General features: G+C 42.8%; 1 protein-coding gene and 1 long non-coding RNA gene across 4 annotated transcripts in view; one reads left to right on the top strand and one right to left on the bottom strand.

Annotated features, from left to right (window-relative positions):
- The first annotated feature begins 468 nt into the window (after nt 1–468).
- The window catches only part of LOC147579118 (uncharacterized), an 18,657-nt gene continuing 1,363 nt past the window's right edge, over nt 469–17,762 (top strand). For both annotated transcript variants that reach the window (XR_015253563.1, XR_015253562.1), the window contains exons 1-5: nt 469–904; nt 2,639–2,812; nt 6,572–6,669; nt 9,140–9,358; nt 16,770–16,880. This is a non-coding gene — a long non-coding RNA (uncharacterized LOC147579118). The remainder of the gene's footprint in view (nt 905–2,638; nt 2,813–6,571; nt 6,670–9,139; nt 9,359–16,769; nt 16,881–17,762) is intronic.
- GTSF1 (gametocyte specific factor 1) overlaps nt 15,263–17,762 on the bottom strand; it is a 15,427-nt gene continuing 12,927 nt past the window's right edge. For both annotated transcript variants that reach the window (XM_086713176.1, XM_086713175.1), the window contains exons 8-9: nt 17,583–17,619; nt 15,263–15,475 (exon numbers count right to left, since the gene is read on the bottom strand). In XM_086713176.1, coding sequence (XP_086569302.1) covers nt 17,603–17,619 — 17 coding nt within the window. In that variant the 3' untranslated portion in view covers nt 15,263–15,475; nt 17,583–17,602. The remainder of the gene's footprint in view (nt 15,476–17,582; nt 17,620–17,762) is intronic.

The following is a 17,762-nucleotide window of genomic DNA, read 5'->3' as shown; positions in this document are numbered from 1 at the left end:
GAGAGACCTTCGGCTCAGAACCACCTAGCTAAGCTGCTTCTGAGTTCTTGACCCACAGGAACTGTGTGAGAGAATAAATGTTTACTGTTGTTTTAAGTCGCTACATTTGGGGCGGTTCGTTATGCATCAATAGGTACCGAATGCAGATTAGAAATTCCTTGAAAGTAGGATTCATGAGTTTTACCTATTTTACTTCAAGTTACTGCATCACCTCCCTTCCTACTTCCGCCTTGGAGATTAGAGCATACTGAAATATCTGGCAAAATATGGGAGGTGAAATGACATTCCCCTTGAAATTCAGTATGACACATCTGAATGAGGAAAACCAAGATGTCAATCGGTCCATTCTGACCGTTTTTTTTATTTCTGAGGGTATTTACAAGTCCCCAGGGTGGAGGTGAGGATAAAGGAGTAGAATTCAGGTCTCAGGATGAGTATTGTTATTTGTCATTCTGGAATCCCCCAGAATTCTCCGTTCTCAGTTCGGGAGTGGAATATGTTCTTAGGCCTGGGTATATAGGGAAGCTTTGGTAAATGGGGAGTTTCCAGTATCCTATGGAAACTTCCAGTATCCAGAGGATACTGGAAACTCACCTGGACAAAGGAAGTGAGATAGTGCCTGGGGCGGGGGAAGGTGAAGTGTTGGCTCTCTTCACAGGATCACTTCAGGCACAAGTCCTTGCCCAGGGACCAGGTGAACATTGCACAGGCAGCCAGAACCAATGGCCAGCCCACTGTGAATCTGCATCAGCAGGAAGGAGCTTGAGTGAGGAGGGGCAGCTCTGTAGGCAATGGAGCAGAGATCAGAGACAGACTTGCACTGGGCCCAGACTCAGTACGTAGCAATACAGTTGTCCCTTCTTATCTGCAGGGGATATCTCCCTGGATACCTGAAACTTAGACGGTACTGAACCCTATACCTACTTTGTTTTTTCCTATACACACATACCTATGATAACATTTAATTTATAAATTAGGCACAGTAAGAGATTAACAAGAGCAGTAAGACAATCATAATGACATATTGTGACGAAAGTTATAAATGTGATTTCTTTCTCAAAATATCTCTGTGCCTCCTTCTTCTTACGATGATCATATGAGATAATGCCTCCGTGATGAGATACAGAGAGGTGAATGACATCGGTTACTACTGACCTTCTGACATCTTGTCTGAGGCTCCTCTGCTTCTGGACCGCGGCTGACCGCAAGTAACTCAAACTGTAGAAAGTGAAACTGCAGACGGTGGGGGAGGAATGCTGCACAAAGGATATTACCTAGATGAGCATCACTTTATTTTTGACACAATAGTTTTAGATTCTTTGAGTTACAAGGTTGACTAGGGCCTCCAGCCTTCTCAGTACACAGAAGACTAGGAGGTCTGTGGACTTCACATCCCTGTGGCGGTGGACGCCCAGTGTGGGAACAGAGGTAGCACGAGTAGGGACACTAGGAACTCAGAACTTTCACTTCCCCTCCCCGCCACCCCCCCCCCCCCCCCCCCCCCCAGTACATGGTTCCCTTAGTTTAGATACAGCTTATGCCTGGGGTCACACAGGGTTCTGTGGGTGCTATATGGGTCACCCTCAACAAGGGAAAGTCAATCACTGCTCAAAACAAAATAGCAGGTATTAGAGGAGGAAGATATTCTAGGTACTGTCTAGTCCAATGTCCTCATTTTACAGATAAGGAAACCAAGGCCCAGAGAAATGAAGTAACTTGCCCAAGGTCATACAGCTAACGTGGGATAGAATCCAAGTATCTTTATCCCAAGTTAGTTCTTTCCACCCTGCCACGTTTGCCTTCCACTCTACGAATTCCCGTGTATCCCACTCCCATTTATCCTAACACTCAACCTCAAGTTCTGGATTATATTCAGAAGGTCCATTTCTAGACTTTTCTTTTCCAATGGAAGGGCAAAGATGAAGAGCTTCTGCTATGGTTTTCAGATAGAATGCTACCCCCTTTGCCTGCCTCCCTTTCTCCTGTCGCTCTCAGTGAAGAACTGAATCTATTTCTCCATATGCAGGAGGTTCTCGCAGAAGTTCTGGGCTCCATTCAGTCTGTGGCAGGGGAAGCGGATGGGCACAATGCCCTGGGATGCCCTCCAGTTTGGCAGGCTGATCGTATCCAACTGATGGTCATGGCCTGGTGCCCACTGGTAGGGAGGGTGCCCACCCATGCCTTTACTTGGTGCCTGGCATATCCACAGATGCCACATGGCTGGCGGGATACCTATGCTGCATCTCGTCTGATTTGCTGGTCCTGGTTTGTGTCACTTTTAGATTTGTGTATATATATGGCAGAATTTTAGAAGCATGGTCTCTCCATGGGTTTAAGATGCTGGCATTTCTAGACCGGCAGGCAGGACACCTCACTGCCAACCCAGGATCTGTGTTACACAGCCCAGACCTGGACGTCAGGAAACTCCTTCAAATGTCTCTGTGATCCCCTTCTTCCCATCCTCTGCCACCTTAGAGTTCTTTGTATCCCTCCTTCCCAGCCTCGTATCAGAAGCTGAGAGGTCCTAGTGTGAGGTCAAAGTCTCCAAGAAAGGGAAGGAAGAAAATGGGGTGTAAATAGGTTTAGGTAAGTGGGGACTGGGAAGCAACAAAGATACTTTGCTTATTCTCTCTCTCAGGCTTCAGAAGACTCTGGAAGCTGCTTATTGCCCAGTATTTTCCACTGCAACCCCAGGCAGACTTAGACTGCATCTCTACCTGCTGGACACCAAGGAGATCGACAACCCTGTTTTTAGCTTTCTCTTTGGAATATGGAGAGTAAAACTTCACTAATACTCCACCTTTATTCCAAGGTTAAATTCTTCCTTCTCAATCTGTTGAGGCCACATTTTTCTCTCTTAGAAACTGCCTTTTCAGAAGGCTGGACTCCAGGGAGAGCTGGGTACAATTTCCTTCCATATGCTATTCTTTCCCTCTCCAAAAGTCTCTAAGAGGCTGGATAAATGGCCTCACCTCCTTGCATCAGTTGCCCTAGGTGTGGGGGTGGTTGAAATCTATGCCCTTCTTCACACCTGTTAACTATGTCCACAAACAGAAAGCAGCAGGTAGGTGGGGTTATACTTAGGCATAGCTCACAGGGTCCCTGTTCACCTTAGGGGCAGGGAGAAAAAAAGATAGATAAAGAATTGCCCTTGTCTCTATGTCCCCCACCTGACAGAGAGATATGGGAGATCCGGGGGGTGGGGTGTCCTCTCTACTGCTCTCCTCATACTCATGGCTGTTCTCTTCCCATGCCCACTAGCAAAGACAACTCCCTTAGGACCTACCAGCGATCATTCAATCATTTCATGGTGGAAACCATGAAAGTCATTTCAGAAGTGAAGGTCATTTGTAAGTAGTGACAGCTCTCAAATGAATCTTTTATTGGTGAAATGGGACAGTGTCAATAAATACCCTTAAAATTGAGTAGGACACACAATAGCGTCAATCCATGGACGGTACAGGGCTAGGGAAACAAATGACACCAGATCCCGAAATCTACTCTCCTTTCCCCGACTACATTGTGATCTACCAAGGTTAAGAAAAAACAGTCATTTCTTTTTTATTGTTTTGGATGCCTGACCTTGACTGAAAGGATGCCCTCTGTCTTTCAAATTTTTGTTAAAAATTTTTTTAATGCTTATTTATTTTTGAGAGAGAGAGAGAGAGAGAGAAAGAGAGAGAGAGAGATACAGACCACAAGCAGGGGAGGGGCAGAAGAGAGGGAGACACAGAATCCACAGCAGGCTCTAAGCTCTGAGCTATCAGCACAGAGCCCACCGTGGGTCTTGAACCCACAGACTACAAGATCATGACCTGAGGCAAACTTGGATGCTCAACCGATTGAGCCACCCAGGCGCCCCTCAAATTTTTGTTTTAAAAATTGGAAATCAAGGAGTAAAGACAACGTATGGGGATAATCTTGTGCTGTGTGAACATCATGTCATCTGTGTATTAAATATCCTCAGTTTATTCACTACAGTGCTTACAGTTAACACTATTAAAAACTTTAGTGCATTTCCCCCCATTTATATCTTTAAAAAAATGTTTATTTACTTTGAGAGAGAAAGACAGAGAACTCAGGGGAGGGGCAGGGAGAGAAGACAGAATCCCAAGTTGACAGTGCACAGCCTGACGCAGGGCTTGATCTTAGCAACAGTGAGATCATGACCTGAGCTGAGATCAAGAGTCCAATGCTTAACCCACTGAGCCACCCAGGTGTCCCTCCCATTTATGCCTTTAAGTGATCTTATGATTCAGGTACTGTTCCTTTATTATCTCATATTCTTAATAGTTACTATACTATACTCTTTACTTTGTGATTAGTGTGTACAGTTTTAAGGATCCATGAAGGACCTAGGTCCTTAAAAACTCAAACAGTGTGAATATCTTCCTTGTGAATTCCTAAAAAGCCTTTATTCAAAGTAACATGTACTTTTAGAAACCTTACTGTACAGGAGAATGACGTGAGGTGTATTGTGAAAAACAGAGTCCTGTGTGCTGCTTCCAGATATTCTGATTTAGTAAGTCTGGACCAAAGCCCAGGCATCTGCATTTTAAAATAAGCACCCAAGTAATTATGATGTAGGTGATATTTGGATTACGCTTTGAGAAACAGTGCCTTTGACTATAAAAGGCCCGAGGACAGGACTGTAACTATAACAAATCTTCATGTGTACATCCCATTTAATTTGCTGCATGTAGCAATAGATACGGCATCGGAGTTTGGATCATCCTTGGCTAAGGACTAAACCCTGCTCATTCACTGTCATCTCATTTATCTTCTGCACTGAGGACAGGCAGCCCTGGGCCTGCCCGTCCGTTAGAGGCCCTTGGAAAAGAGGCTGTGTGTTACATGTTGTGTGGCTTTCTCTTTTGCTTATCCAAAATATGTCTGTGCAAAGTTTTGGTAAAGGCTGTACACTCTGACATACTGGCCCTGGTGATTCTGCAGCCTTCACCGGAGGGGCCTGAGGAGAAGCTGTCATTTTTTTCTCTACGTTTTGAAATGCACAGCTCAGGGGGCAGGGTGAAGGGTGGAGAGCCCGGGGACTAAACTGGAGTTGGTAAACACGCGTGAAGCAAGCTAAGAAAGCATATTAGCAGGGGAGGAATGACACGGGCTGCACGCAAAGCCTGGAACAACACAGATTTCTCTGAAAAAAGACAGCACCAGTCGCCGCCGGTGTCTATTTTGAAGGAAATAACAACTAAAAACAGTACCGACCCTTGGCTAACATCTGAAGGTTTGTCTGGAAATTGTGTTCTGAAAAGAAGTTTGCATCAGAGAAGCAAGAGAATGAAGGGCAAGTCTTGAAGGAAAAAGAAAAAATAGGCCAAAAAAATCCAGCAAGCACCTCAAATAGCCCAAAGGAGGTTGCAGGGACACGGGGAAAGCTCTATTTAATCTCTTGCCTAGCTAACACAGCCTGGAGGCAGCTTTTAATGCACTTTTTTTTTTTTATAACAAGCCTCGTTTTTGAGGTTGTGATGAGCCTTTCTAGCTCCCGGAATCAGTGATGATTCTTTAAAGAATTTCTTTTCCCCTTGACACCTGGGGACAGATTAACCAAAACCCCAGACTGGAAAGTAGGGAACTCCAAAGTTGCTCTGGTGTGCTTTTAAAACACTCTATGTGACTCAGCATGGTGAAGCAAAACCCCATCACTTTCTACGTTACTTTCTGCTTCTCTCACCTCATCTAGATGGCCTCAGAGAATATTTTAAGGTTGACAGGAAAATTTTACAGAATGGTCAAAAAGTAAAGAAAGCCCTAAAAATGGTTGTATAATCTTCCTCTTAAAAAAAAAAACAAACAACACTAATGTGTTTTGGGGGCGCCTGGGTGGCTCCGTCGGTTGAACGTCCGACTCTTGATTTTGGCTCAGGTCATGATCCCAAGGTTGTGGGGTAGAGCCCTGCGCTAGGCTCCGTGCAGAGTGGAGTCTGTGGAGATTCTCTCTACTCCTGCCCCCTTCCGCCCCCCACGCCTGCACTCTCTTTCTCTAAAATAAATAAAAAATGTTTTTCAATTGAATAACTAAGAAAACAGAATTGTAGGGTTGGATTGAACCTCGGAGGTTATCTAAGTTCAGTCTCACTTTATGAAGACAGTTATGAGGCACAGAAAAGTTGAAGGTTTCCAAGGTTGCGGGGCTGGTCTTAGATTGAAGGTATGTTTGTACAGACTCTCAGTTCAATGTCACTTCTGTCAACTGCTTTCATAACCACTTTTCTCAAGTAGTTTTTGCCTGCCCTTGTCCACTTAGTACTCACGTACTGTAGCAACAAATTTTTGGCTTTTTTTTTTTTTTTAGCAGGGGGGCAGGTTGCCATATGGTACTTTTTTCTTTGAACTTTGAAAGTAACCAATTTCCTCATGAAAAAAAAAAAGAGTGACCTAATCTTATTGTAAAACAAATATTCAAAAACCTCAACAGGCCCTAGAGTAAACTCTCAGTGCTTCAGGTGCTGACTATCTAGTTTCCTTTTTCCTTCCTCTGCTGACCATGCATTCGGATGTTTACATCGGTCAGTAGCTCTGTAAAACTCCGATACTATATATGTTGTAGGACTGTTTGTGGCAGCTTCCTGATCCCTGGATTGTAGCTACGGCGCCATGTTCTCAAACTCAGTATTTCAGCGGCCATCGGAGACTGCAGCTCCCCAGGTGGGTTAGTTCAGTAGTGTTCTGGGAATCATTCCTAGAGGCCCCGCCATAGTCTGCTTCTCCAGCTATTCAAGTGATTTTGTAAGCACTTAATGCTCTGCATTAAGTTTCCTTTTTCCTTAAGAATACTGAGATACTGTGAGTTTCTGTTTCCTGTTCTAAACCTTGCCTGATGCAGGCATTTAGAAGATAATTATAACACAACTCAATAAATGCTATTAAAAATAGTGTGAACAGGGGCGCTTGGGTGTCTCAGTCAGTTAAAAGTGTCTGACTTCGGCTCAGGTCATGATCTCACGGTTCGTGGGTTCAGGCCCCGTGTCGGGCTCTGTGCTGACAGCTCAGAGCCTGTAGCCTGCTTCCGATTCTGTGTCTCCCTCTCTCTCTGCCCCTTGCCCACTCACACACCCTATCTCTCTCTCTCAGAAAGTAAATAAACATTAAAAATATAGTGTGAACAGAGGACAGTAGGAGCCTAGATCAGAGAGGCTGGAATAGTTATCCAAGGAGATAACATTTGAGTTGGAACTTGAAGGTGGAAGATGCTAAGCAGAAAAGTGTTGGCACAGGGAGGAAACGAATGCATTTTAGGAAACAAGATGCACCAAGGTACAGTCACTAAACAGCACAGTGTTGGAGAGATGGTGAGTTCACTATAGTTTGACTATGAGCAAGGTGGGGAGACAGCAGGGCTGGAGCAAGAATAAAACACAGTGGGATTAAGAATACTGCTTTTAGGGGCACCTGGGTGGCTCAGTTGGTTAAGCATCCAGCTCGGATCAGGTCAAGATCTCGCGGTTGGTGAGTTCGAGCCCCACATCGGGCTCTGTGCTGACAGCTCGGAGCCTGGAGTCTGCTTCAGATTCTGTCTCCATCTCTCTCTGCCCCTCCCCTGCTCACGCTCTGTCTCTCTGTCTCTTCCCTCAAATATAAATAAACATTAAAAAAAAAAAAAGAGTACTGCCTTAAGGGGGCGCCTGGGTGGTTCAGTCAGTTGAGCATCTGACTTCGGCTCAGGTCATGATATCACAGTTGGTGGGTTCGAGCCCCGCATCGGGCTTTGTGCTGACAGCTCGGAGCCTGGAGCCTGCTTCGGATTCTGTCTCTCTCTCTCTCTCTCTCTCTGCCTCTCCCCCGCTCACACTCTGTCTCTCTCTCAAAAATAACAAACATTGAAAAAAAAAAAAAGAGAATACTGCCTTTAGGGGTCACAGACCTAACTCCAATTCTTGTTCCTCCATACAGTAATTAAGTAACTCTGGTCAAATCTTGTATATTCTATAATCCACAGTTTCCTCATCTACCAAATGGGGACCTAATAATATCTACTTCATGGGCTTATGTGGAATTAATTAATTAAAAATTAATTTTTTAAGTGTTTATTTACTTTTGAGAGAGATAGAGAGACACAGCTCGAGCAGGGGAGGGGCAGAGAGAGAGGGAGACACAGAATCCGAAGCAGGCTCCAGGTTCTGAGCTGTCAGCACAGAGCCCACAACTCATGAACCGTGAGATCGTGACCTGAGCCGAAGTCGGATGCTCAACCGACTGAGACACCCAGGCGCCCCACATACAATGTGCTTTTGTACAGTGCTTGGCACATCAAGTGCTCAAAAAGCCTCTGCAACTATTATTAGGTAAATTGGGAAAGAATTACTAGCTAAAAAAAATTTTTTTAGTGTTTATTTAGAGAGAGAGAGAGAAAGAGAGAGAGAGAATGGGGGAGAGGCAGAGCGAGAGAGGGAGAGAATCCTGGGCAGGCTCTGCACTGTCAGCACTGGGCCCAACTCAGGGCTTGAATCCATGAACTGTGTGATCAGGGCCCGAGCTGAAACCACGAGTTGGACGCTTCACCCGCTGACCACCCACCCAGAAGCCCTATGTGTGTGTGTTTTTTTAAAAGAACAAATGTAACCTTAGCATTTTTGGAGCTTAAAGGCTATTTGTTTATTTATAAAAAAAATTTTTTTTTTCAATGTTTATTTTTGACAGAGAGAGACAGAGCATGAGTGGGGAAGGGGCAGAGAGAGAGGAAGACACAGAATCCCAAGAAGGCTCCAGGCTCCGAGCTGTCAGCACAGAACCTGAGACCACAGGGCTTGAACCCACAGACCACGAGATCATGACCTGAGCCGAAGTTGGATGTTCAACCGACTGAGCCACCCAGGTGCCCCAAAGGCTATTTATTAACGAAAAGTATGACACATAAAAAGAGTTTAAGAGAAATAAAATTAAGGTAAAGAGAAAAGAGCAAATAACTTCTGGAAGATAGTGGAGGATAGAAGTGGGTGTGACAGCCAGCCTCCAAGGTAGCTCCCGGTGATCCTTGTGCTCGTGCTCCTGTAAAACCCCCTGCCACAGCTCAGCTGTGTAACCAAAAGCATACTGTGGAAATGATACTGTGTAACTCTTGGTAGGTCATAAAATAATTTACGGTTTCCAACTTGCTCTTAACTTACTCTTTCTGAAGGGAGGCAGCTGACATGTTGTGAAGACACTCAGATTTCTGCCAACAACCAACACTGATCTGCCAAGTGAGTAAGTGAGCCACCTTAGAAGCAAAACCTCCAACCTCGGTCAAGTGTACAGGAAACTGCAGCACGGGCTGACATCTTGACTGCAATCACATAAAAGACCCCAAACCAGGATCACCCGCCTAAGTCACTCCTTACCCATAGAAACTGTGAAGGTAATAGATGTTTATTATTGGTTTATCCACTAAGCTTTGGGGAAATGTTATGCACCAACAGATAACTAATACACTGGGATACAGAGCAGGTAGCAAGGGTGAGGTTAGCCTTGGAGAGGAAGCATACCCCTGAGATAAAGGCAAAGTGGATGCTCTAAGAGTTTAGTCTGGAGATGGGAAAAAGAGGAAGCTAAGTTTGATGACCACTATTTTCTCTAGAGAGTAAGAGGCAAAGCCATCTGCTGAAAGTAAGGATGGGAAATAGGGACTATAAAGTTGAGAACAATAGGGGCACCTGGGTGACTCAGTTAAGTGTCCAACATCGGCTCAGGTCATGATCTCACAGTTTGTGGGTTCGAGTCCCGCATCAGGCTCTGTGCTGACAGCTTATAGCTTGGTGCTTGCTTCGGATTGTGTCTCCCTCTCTGTCCCTCCCCTGCTTGCACTCTGTCTCTCTCTCAAAAATAAATAAAACATTAAAAAAAATTAAAAAAAGATAAAGTTGAGAATAAAAAGGGTGCAGTGGTCACCAGGTAAATTTGAAAAAGCCAAACAAGAATGAATATCCGAGTTAAGAAATCATACATCTGCAGTGGAGTCAGTTGGCATATTTAGGCGATTTTCTACCACCATGCTCAAGAACCCAGAAGAAATAGGGTGTAAGAGATAGTGGGTTCCACTTGACTTGGGAATTGGTGACACAGAGACAGTAAAAAAGCAATGCGGTCAAGAGAATTCAGGGTGCTGATTTAGGCCACCGGAGTGACTATGAAGTCCAAGGTGACAGACATGGAAATGAGTTCAAAAGGAAACTCACAGCCTGGGAGAGTGAGAGGTTGGGTGCAAATTACCATTTAGGGAAACAGGAAGGGTCTAGAAGCCAAAAGCAGTAAATTAGAAATCAGAAGTCCCAGGTTATGGTCACAGCTCAGTACTAATAAGCCATGGATCCTTGGCAAAGATAGTTTTCTGGGCCTCTTTTTCCTCCACCCTGGGTTAAAGTATGTAAAATGTCAGGTAAGAACAGTGGTTTGCCTAAAGTAAGCACTCTGCAACTATGTAATACTTGTTCCTCATGTTTTAGTTATATAGTATTTATTCATTTTATTTTTTAAAATATTTATTTTTGAGAGACAGAGTGGAAGTAGGGGAGGGGCAGAGAGAGAAGGAGACATAGAATCTGAAGCAGGTTCCAGGCTCTGAGCTGTCAGCACAGAGCCGGATGTGGGGCTCGAACCCACAAACCATGGGATCATGACCTGAGCCGAGGTCGGACGCTTAACTGACTGAGCCACCCAGTCTCTGTGCTGACAGCTCATAGCCTGGTGCTATGTTATATAGTATTTAATGCCCAGTTATATAGTATTTAATACACACGTACGAAGCATCAGATAAACACCAGGAAACCTACCACCAACTTATTGAATAGAGTAATATACTGTGTTTTTCCCTAATCCCATCCCCGCAGCTTCTCCACTGGAGATAACCACTGTCTTGAAGTTTGTGTTTATCATTCCCTATCTGTGTCTGTCTGTCTGTCTATCTATCTATCCATCTAAGAGAGAGCGTAAGTGGAGAAGCATGGCATAGGGGAGAAAGAGAGAATCTTAAGCAGGCTCCACGCTCAGCACAGAGCCCGACACGGGGCTTGATCCCACAACCCTGGAATCATGACCAGAGTCGAAATCAAAAGTCAGACTCTCAACTTACTAAGCCACCACCCAGGAACCTCCCCCCCGCCTCCCCCTGCTTTTTTTTTTTTTTTTTTCGAATGTTCCACATTTGTACAGCACCTATTTCTTCATATGTAAGATAAAGCTTTGCTCTTAAACTCCCCTCCAGCTCCAAGGCTATGAGATATGATTGGGTGGGCATCAAAGTTACACACCTAGCAGAACCATATGTTTTTCAAGGGCTTTATAAAGCTACAACACTGACTCTTCTGTTGACATCTCCAATTCAACAAAAGGATATCTCAGTGGAGCTTCTAACTTCAAAATCAAAACTTCCCATCACTTTTAATTTGTACCTCTGCTAGAAAGTTCTCCTCTACAGAAAACCAACACAAGGAGCAAATAATCTGTCACCTTGTCCAATGAAAACCTAGAACCCAAGCCTGAGAATGAACTAGAAAGCAGACTTCATTTCAATGACAAGCACTTTATTTTTTTTAACGTTATTTTTGAGACAGAGAGAGACAGCATGAACAGGGGAGGGTCAGAGAGGGAGGGAGACACAGAATCCAAAGCAGGCTCCAGGCTCTGAGCTGTCAGCACAGAGCCTGATGTGGGGCCCAGACCCACGGACTGTGAGATCATGACCTGAGCCGAAGTCAGGCGCTCAACTGACTGAGCCACCCAGGCGCCCCTCAATGACAAGCATTTTAATAAAAACGAAGAGGCATGGTTGGGTTAATATGAAATATTTCATACAACCTGGATTTACATCCTCCATAAAAATGTGTAGGTCTTCTTGTCTTCATGTTTCTTCAAAGGCTCTTCCACTATTTTAGTTTTTATATAAAACAGTCTTTAAGGTAAACACAAATGCAAATCTGCTGACCATATGGTTGTTCTCCAGGGGTACTGTCTGGCCTAGGATGCTATTTTTCCTAGCTATAGACAATCTTAACTTTTATATCTGTCTCACCAGTTACCAAGTTTATGAGTTAAGCGAGTTGGACCAGGCAGTGGAATTGCTGTGTAAAGGGCAAATGTCCTGTTCATACAAAGGTCTGCATTGGTCAGACCTCAGTACAGCTATTATAGAACGTCACCTGAGACTGTTGGTACTGGGGTAGCAGGTTAATAGTGTCCTCAGTGGCTTCTGAAGAGGCCAGGACTGTAAAGTAGGATGTGAATGTGTTCTGGACCTTAATCGTACCAGGAAGACAGTGATCAAAAGAATGAGTGGTCACTACAGTATTTTTCTCATAGAATTTTGGTGGTTTTCCTTATGCTACCCACTGAGTTGGCACAAGAAAACGTGTATTTTTAAAAATTTTTTTGTAATGTTTATTTTTTGTATTTTTGAGAGAGACAGACTGTGAGTGGGGGAGGGGCAGAGAAAGAGGGAGACACAGAATCTGAAGCAGGCTCCCAACGCAGGGCCTGAACTCCCGAACTGTGAGATCATGACCTGGGCCGAAGTCGGACAGTTAACCGACTGAGCCATCCAGGCACCCCGGAAAATGTGTATTTTCTTAAAGGTCTCCTTTCCAAGGCCAGTCCTGCTTCAATCATTTAAAATATAGTATACAAATCACCTTGATTTTTATAACCTGCCTCTTTAAAAATGGTAATATAGGGGCGCCTGGGTGGCGCAGTCGGTTAAGCGTCCGACTTCAGCCAGGTCACGATCTCGCGGTCCGTGAGTTCGAGCCCCGCGTCGGGCTCTGGGCTGATGGCTCAGAGCCTGGAGCCTGTTTCCGATTCTGTGTCTCCCTCTCTCTCTGCCCCTCCCCCGTTCATGCTCTGTCTCTCTCTGTCACAAAAATAAATAAATGTTGAAAAAAAAAATTTTTAAAATGGTAATATAAACACAATGTTATCTCCTCAGTGTCTGCCTACTTTAAAGCTTAAAATGAACTGGGAAAAGTAACACTAAAGGACTCCAAGAATGCCAGTATAGGTATATACATTTTGTCTAAGAGATTAACGAGGAACAGGTACTACCATGCATTACTTGAAATTAAATCCAGATATTCTCCTTGTTTAGCTCGGGTACAGCTACCAGGAGAGCTCAGAATCATTTTTACCTCCATGTGTTTATCCCTGGTAAGAACATTTGCAAATCACAATGGCACTTCTAGAACCACTACAGGGAAAGGCAATCTTCCAAAAAGCAAATCCTCTCCTTGGGGTAGAGTATGGAAGCCTTGGATAAGATTGAAATGCGGGCTTCAAAGGCTCTCTGGGCTAAGCTTGTGAAATACCTCTGCATTTAACCTGTAACACTTGACTTTAACTGAAATTAAGGCAGAATATTCAGCTGCTTACCTGTCCACATTCCAAAGGGAAGTCATCCTCTGAAAAAGAGGATCTCACAGAGAAGTTTCTCCTTCCCAATTCTGACAGATGTATAGACTTAGTCACTTCTTTATTCTAGTTTTTGGGAATTTCCAAAAATCTCTAGTAAACTAAATCCAGACTAGTGAATTCTAGGCCCAATAAACATCCCAAGTAGTCCCTGAAAGCTCCTGGACCAGACAAATTGGCTGCTTTAATCATTAGTTTACTAAAGAAACAGCAGGCTTGTTTATTTTGTGAGCTAATGAAATTAACACAGGTAGGCATTCTCCTACAGTGAGTGGTACTCACACTCGAAAAGGTCAGATGTTTTGTGACTTTGTGATTTCTGATTCTTTTGTTGAGTTGTATTCAAGCAGTTAATTCTTTGCAATGAGACTCACACCCCTGCTTGTTCTTCCTAAATTGGTTAGGTGTTCTGGATTACAACTACAGAATAGACAGTTTTGTTGTTATCACCCAAACAAATGAAATCAACAGGGATTTGTAATTTTCCAGTAAGACGAGTACTTTTAAAACGTTAGGTTGTGAGGTATTGGTTGATATACAAATAACCAGATTTAGTGGCATAATGGGTGTTTTGTCCCCCGTCCATACATTATCACCATCTCCAGAGGAAAAGGTTTAGTTATTCACTTAAGATCACACAGCTAGAAGCAGAAATACCTTGTACTGGGGCTTATCTTGAACCTGTTTTTAGAGACGGCAACTAAATAAACTGCTCTGCTTTATTAGGAGAGAATCCAATGGAAAACTCATGAAAGGAGGCATTCCATAAAAGCCCACTCTCCCTTATCTGTTACCCACAAACAATGCTAGACAGATCATTTTTGAAATTATTTGTAAGTATGCTTCATCCAAATCCTTATCTATACCACATCCTATATCCCTCTCCATGCAGACTTCAAACCAAACTAAACCTGAAAAAGCCAACCAATCAACAAAAACAAAAAACCAAAAACGCACCGATAATCCAAATAAACAAACAAAAAAACTGGTCTGGGGAAATCATGAGGTTTCCTCTTGAGGGCTAACCAGATGCTAGGACAGCCTGAGCTTTGGGTGTTTCAGAAATTGAACTTACTCTACACAAATCCCAGGGTAGTCGGCAGGGCCATCACAAATTTAAGCTTTGAAGCTTAATCAAATTTCACACACAGGTGGAAAGCCTATCTCTTCCCCACACATACATTGTTCCTCTCCATTCCAATCTTCACTCCTACATAATCTACACCTGGTTTGACACCGAGTACAATTTCCAGCTGGAATGTGGGAGAGATGAAAAGAAACCTACCCTAGGTTGGAAATATTCAGAGAGCAAGATGTTCTAAGATTTTAACCAAGAATGGGGTATATTGCTATATAAATGCTATCGACATCTTGAGGACTCTGTATAAAAAGATGCACTGATCAAAAAAGGCCCATTCCTATAAATTCTAAAAAGAAGCTGGCCGATGTGTGTCAGAGAACATAAATACAGTTATTATTTTTTTCCAACCCAAGTTTCTTGCCTGCTTTAGCTGGATCCTTTAAGATAACTTTATTTTTTTTTTTTTTTTTAATTTTTTTTTTTTTCAACGTTTATTTATTTTTTGGGACAGAGAGAGACAGAGCATGAACGGGGGAGGGGCCGAGAGAGAGAGAGACACAGAATCGGAAACAGGCTCCAGGCTCTGAGCCATCAGCCCAGAGCCTGACGCGGGGCTCGAACTCACGGACTGCGAGATCGTGACCTGGCTGAAGTCGGACGCTTAACCGACTGCGCCACCCAGGCGCCCCCTTTAAGATAACTTTAAATAATTATGTTTCATTAATGTGGAACAGGATGTGATTTCTGATCTTGGGGCTGCAGGTACTTAATGAAACTATCAAGCTATCTATGTTGATGCTTTATTTGAAGCAGTTCTTCTGAGTTTGAGAGTTCTGTCCTGCATCAAATGAATGAGACTCAAAGCAGGGAGGAAAAAAGAAAAAGGTACTTGTCAGTTTGAAAGTCACAGTTTATCTTTCTATAATTAGATTAGGAGAAAAAAAAAAAGAAGAACCCATTGGTAGCAGGAAGAAGCAAGAGTCTTCTAGGGTCTGGCATCTGCAAGGAAATGAGAGAAAAAGAAGAGATCTTAGTTCCTGTCAGTGATAAAAACACCAACTATATCTGACAACAGGCCACACAACCTGATTAAAATCTCTTGGTCAGCTGGAAGAATCTGCTATTGTTAATGGCAGAACACCAAGTACCTTCTGACCCTTAACTTTTCAGTTCCACTAAGCACACAGAAACTTGTTAATTGAATTAAAAACATTCTACACAGAGATCGATGTACACTCCTTGTGTCAACAGTTTCATGAGTGAGAAGAAAATCAGAATTGACTATCCATACAATTGACTCCTAGAGACAATTCTGGATTAATTTCAACTAACATATTGATCTTTTTCTCTTCTCACATACTCTATCTACTCATTAGTTCAGTAATATTTTTTGAGCTGTTTACAATGCACATTAGGGGAACAAAAATTAATATGATATCACCTGCTTCGAGACACTTACCTAGTAAAAAGATTTGTTGATAAAAACACAATGAGATAAAAGCATAGTAAATGCAAGGTGAACCGACCCTTTTTATGTATATGTATTCAAAAAAATCTCCACCCATACTTAAGTTCCTTAAGGGAGAAAGTCCTATCTTCTATCTCTTTTTTTATCTTTCCAAAGAAGCTACAGCATTCTACAACAGGCATTCAAAATATGATGCTTTATTTTTTATTAAGAGAATAAAAAGGTCTGTGGCTGTTTAAGGATTCTTACCTAAACTAGGATAATTTTTTTCCCTTGGTTCCTCAGAGGTTATATAGAAAAATACATTTTCAGCATGTAAGGGGTTTAACAGCAAAGAGTTAAGTTCCAAAGGAGAGGAACATCTAGTATTCAGCGTTAGAGACAGGAGCTTTTCCTAGGCTTTCATCTTAGAGTAACTTTTTTTTTTTTTTTGGTAATCTCTACACCCAATGTGGGGCTCGAACTCGCAACTCCAAGATCAAGAGTTGCATGCTCTTCTGAGTCAGCCAGTCGCCCCTAGACCATTTTTATTAGGTAGCTATCCAGTGGAGATGACCACCAAGCATCTTGGGAGGCATGTCAGAGAAGGCTTCAAAGTTCGCCATTCATCCAGGTCAGTGTGTGCTTTCCTGACACACCCCAGTGCTGCTGTAGCACTTTCTCTTCTGGGGCCAGAAGAGAATTTTCTGGTTTCCAGATGTATTTAACCATGTGACATCAGAACCTACCAAGAAAAATGGATAGTACCTAGAAGCAACTTGTAAATATTATTGTCCGTGGCTAAAGGGTGTTTGCTTTTAGAATCTCTTTTCTGCTTCTCACTAGAAGAAATATCAGTTTTGGTACAACATGAACCCTAACTCACAGGAGATCCACCTGCTTCACTGTCCCGAGGAAGCGAATGAACTGGAAGGCATCAGGCCAATTACTCATTAAGTAAATATTCACAGAGAGCCTACTATCTGCATGACAGTGGGGATATCATCTCCTCCCTAGACTAATAATATTCCTTTTGCCAGGAGCAAGACAGCCAGGCAACCTCAACCAAAATAGCATTTGAAGCATCAAATTTGGCTCTGCCATAGGTGTACAGGGTTACCTCAAGGAAAGGCTTCCTCTGTAAAAAGATTTTGCTCCCTTCATATAGATTTTGTGAGATTCTACTAAATCAGGTATTCAGATAAGATCGACAGTGCAAGACTCTTAGAGACCCCAAACTTTTAAGTGCTCATTAAAAGGAGTGAATTTTTTGATGAGTGTTAAACTGTACAGCACAGGGAAAAATTGCAGAGCAGTGAAGCACAGCTGTCTGATTAATCTCAAGCCCATTAAAAAGGCATGATAGATCTAGAATGCAACTTTGATAAAAAAAAGAAGAAAAGAAAAAGGAAAAAGGCAATGTGTATTAACGTTAGGGAAAGCAACTTGGCATGTTAACAGAATTCTAATTTAACCAGTAAATGCCTATTCATTAGCGTGTAAAGCCATAATAGAAGCTATATACTTAAAAAACAGAGGCACACACAAAGCTTTAATTTGGTACCATAATCTGAAAGAAAATTGGACCCAAATTGCTTTATGTCCAGTTAAATCTTGCTACCATCTGAAGAGATAGTGAAATAAAACTGAAACACTTACTTGATGAGATAGATATTCAGTTACTGTGCATTTCCATCTATGGAGTAGAAATATTTCAAAATAAATACACCATGACAATTGAAACTCACTCCATTCCCTATTCTTACTAAACACAAATGACTTATTCCTGGGGTAGACTGAATTACAGTATAAAAGTAGAAGAATTCAAAATTAGTGACT

Source organism: Puma concolor, chromosome B4 (assembly GCF_028749965.1).
Source record: "Puma concolor isolate L17-30 chromosome B4, mPumCon1.1.hap2, whole genome shotgun sequence".
Lineage (NCBI taxonomy): Eukaryota > Metazoa > Chordata > Mammalia > Carnivora > Felidae > Puma > Puma concolor.
This window is presented reverse-complemented; position numbering and strand designations above follow the sequence as displayed.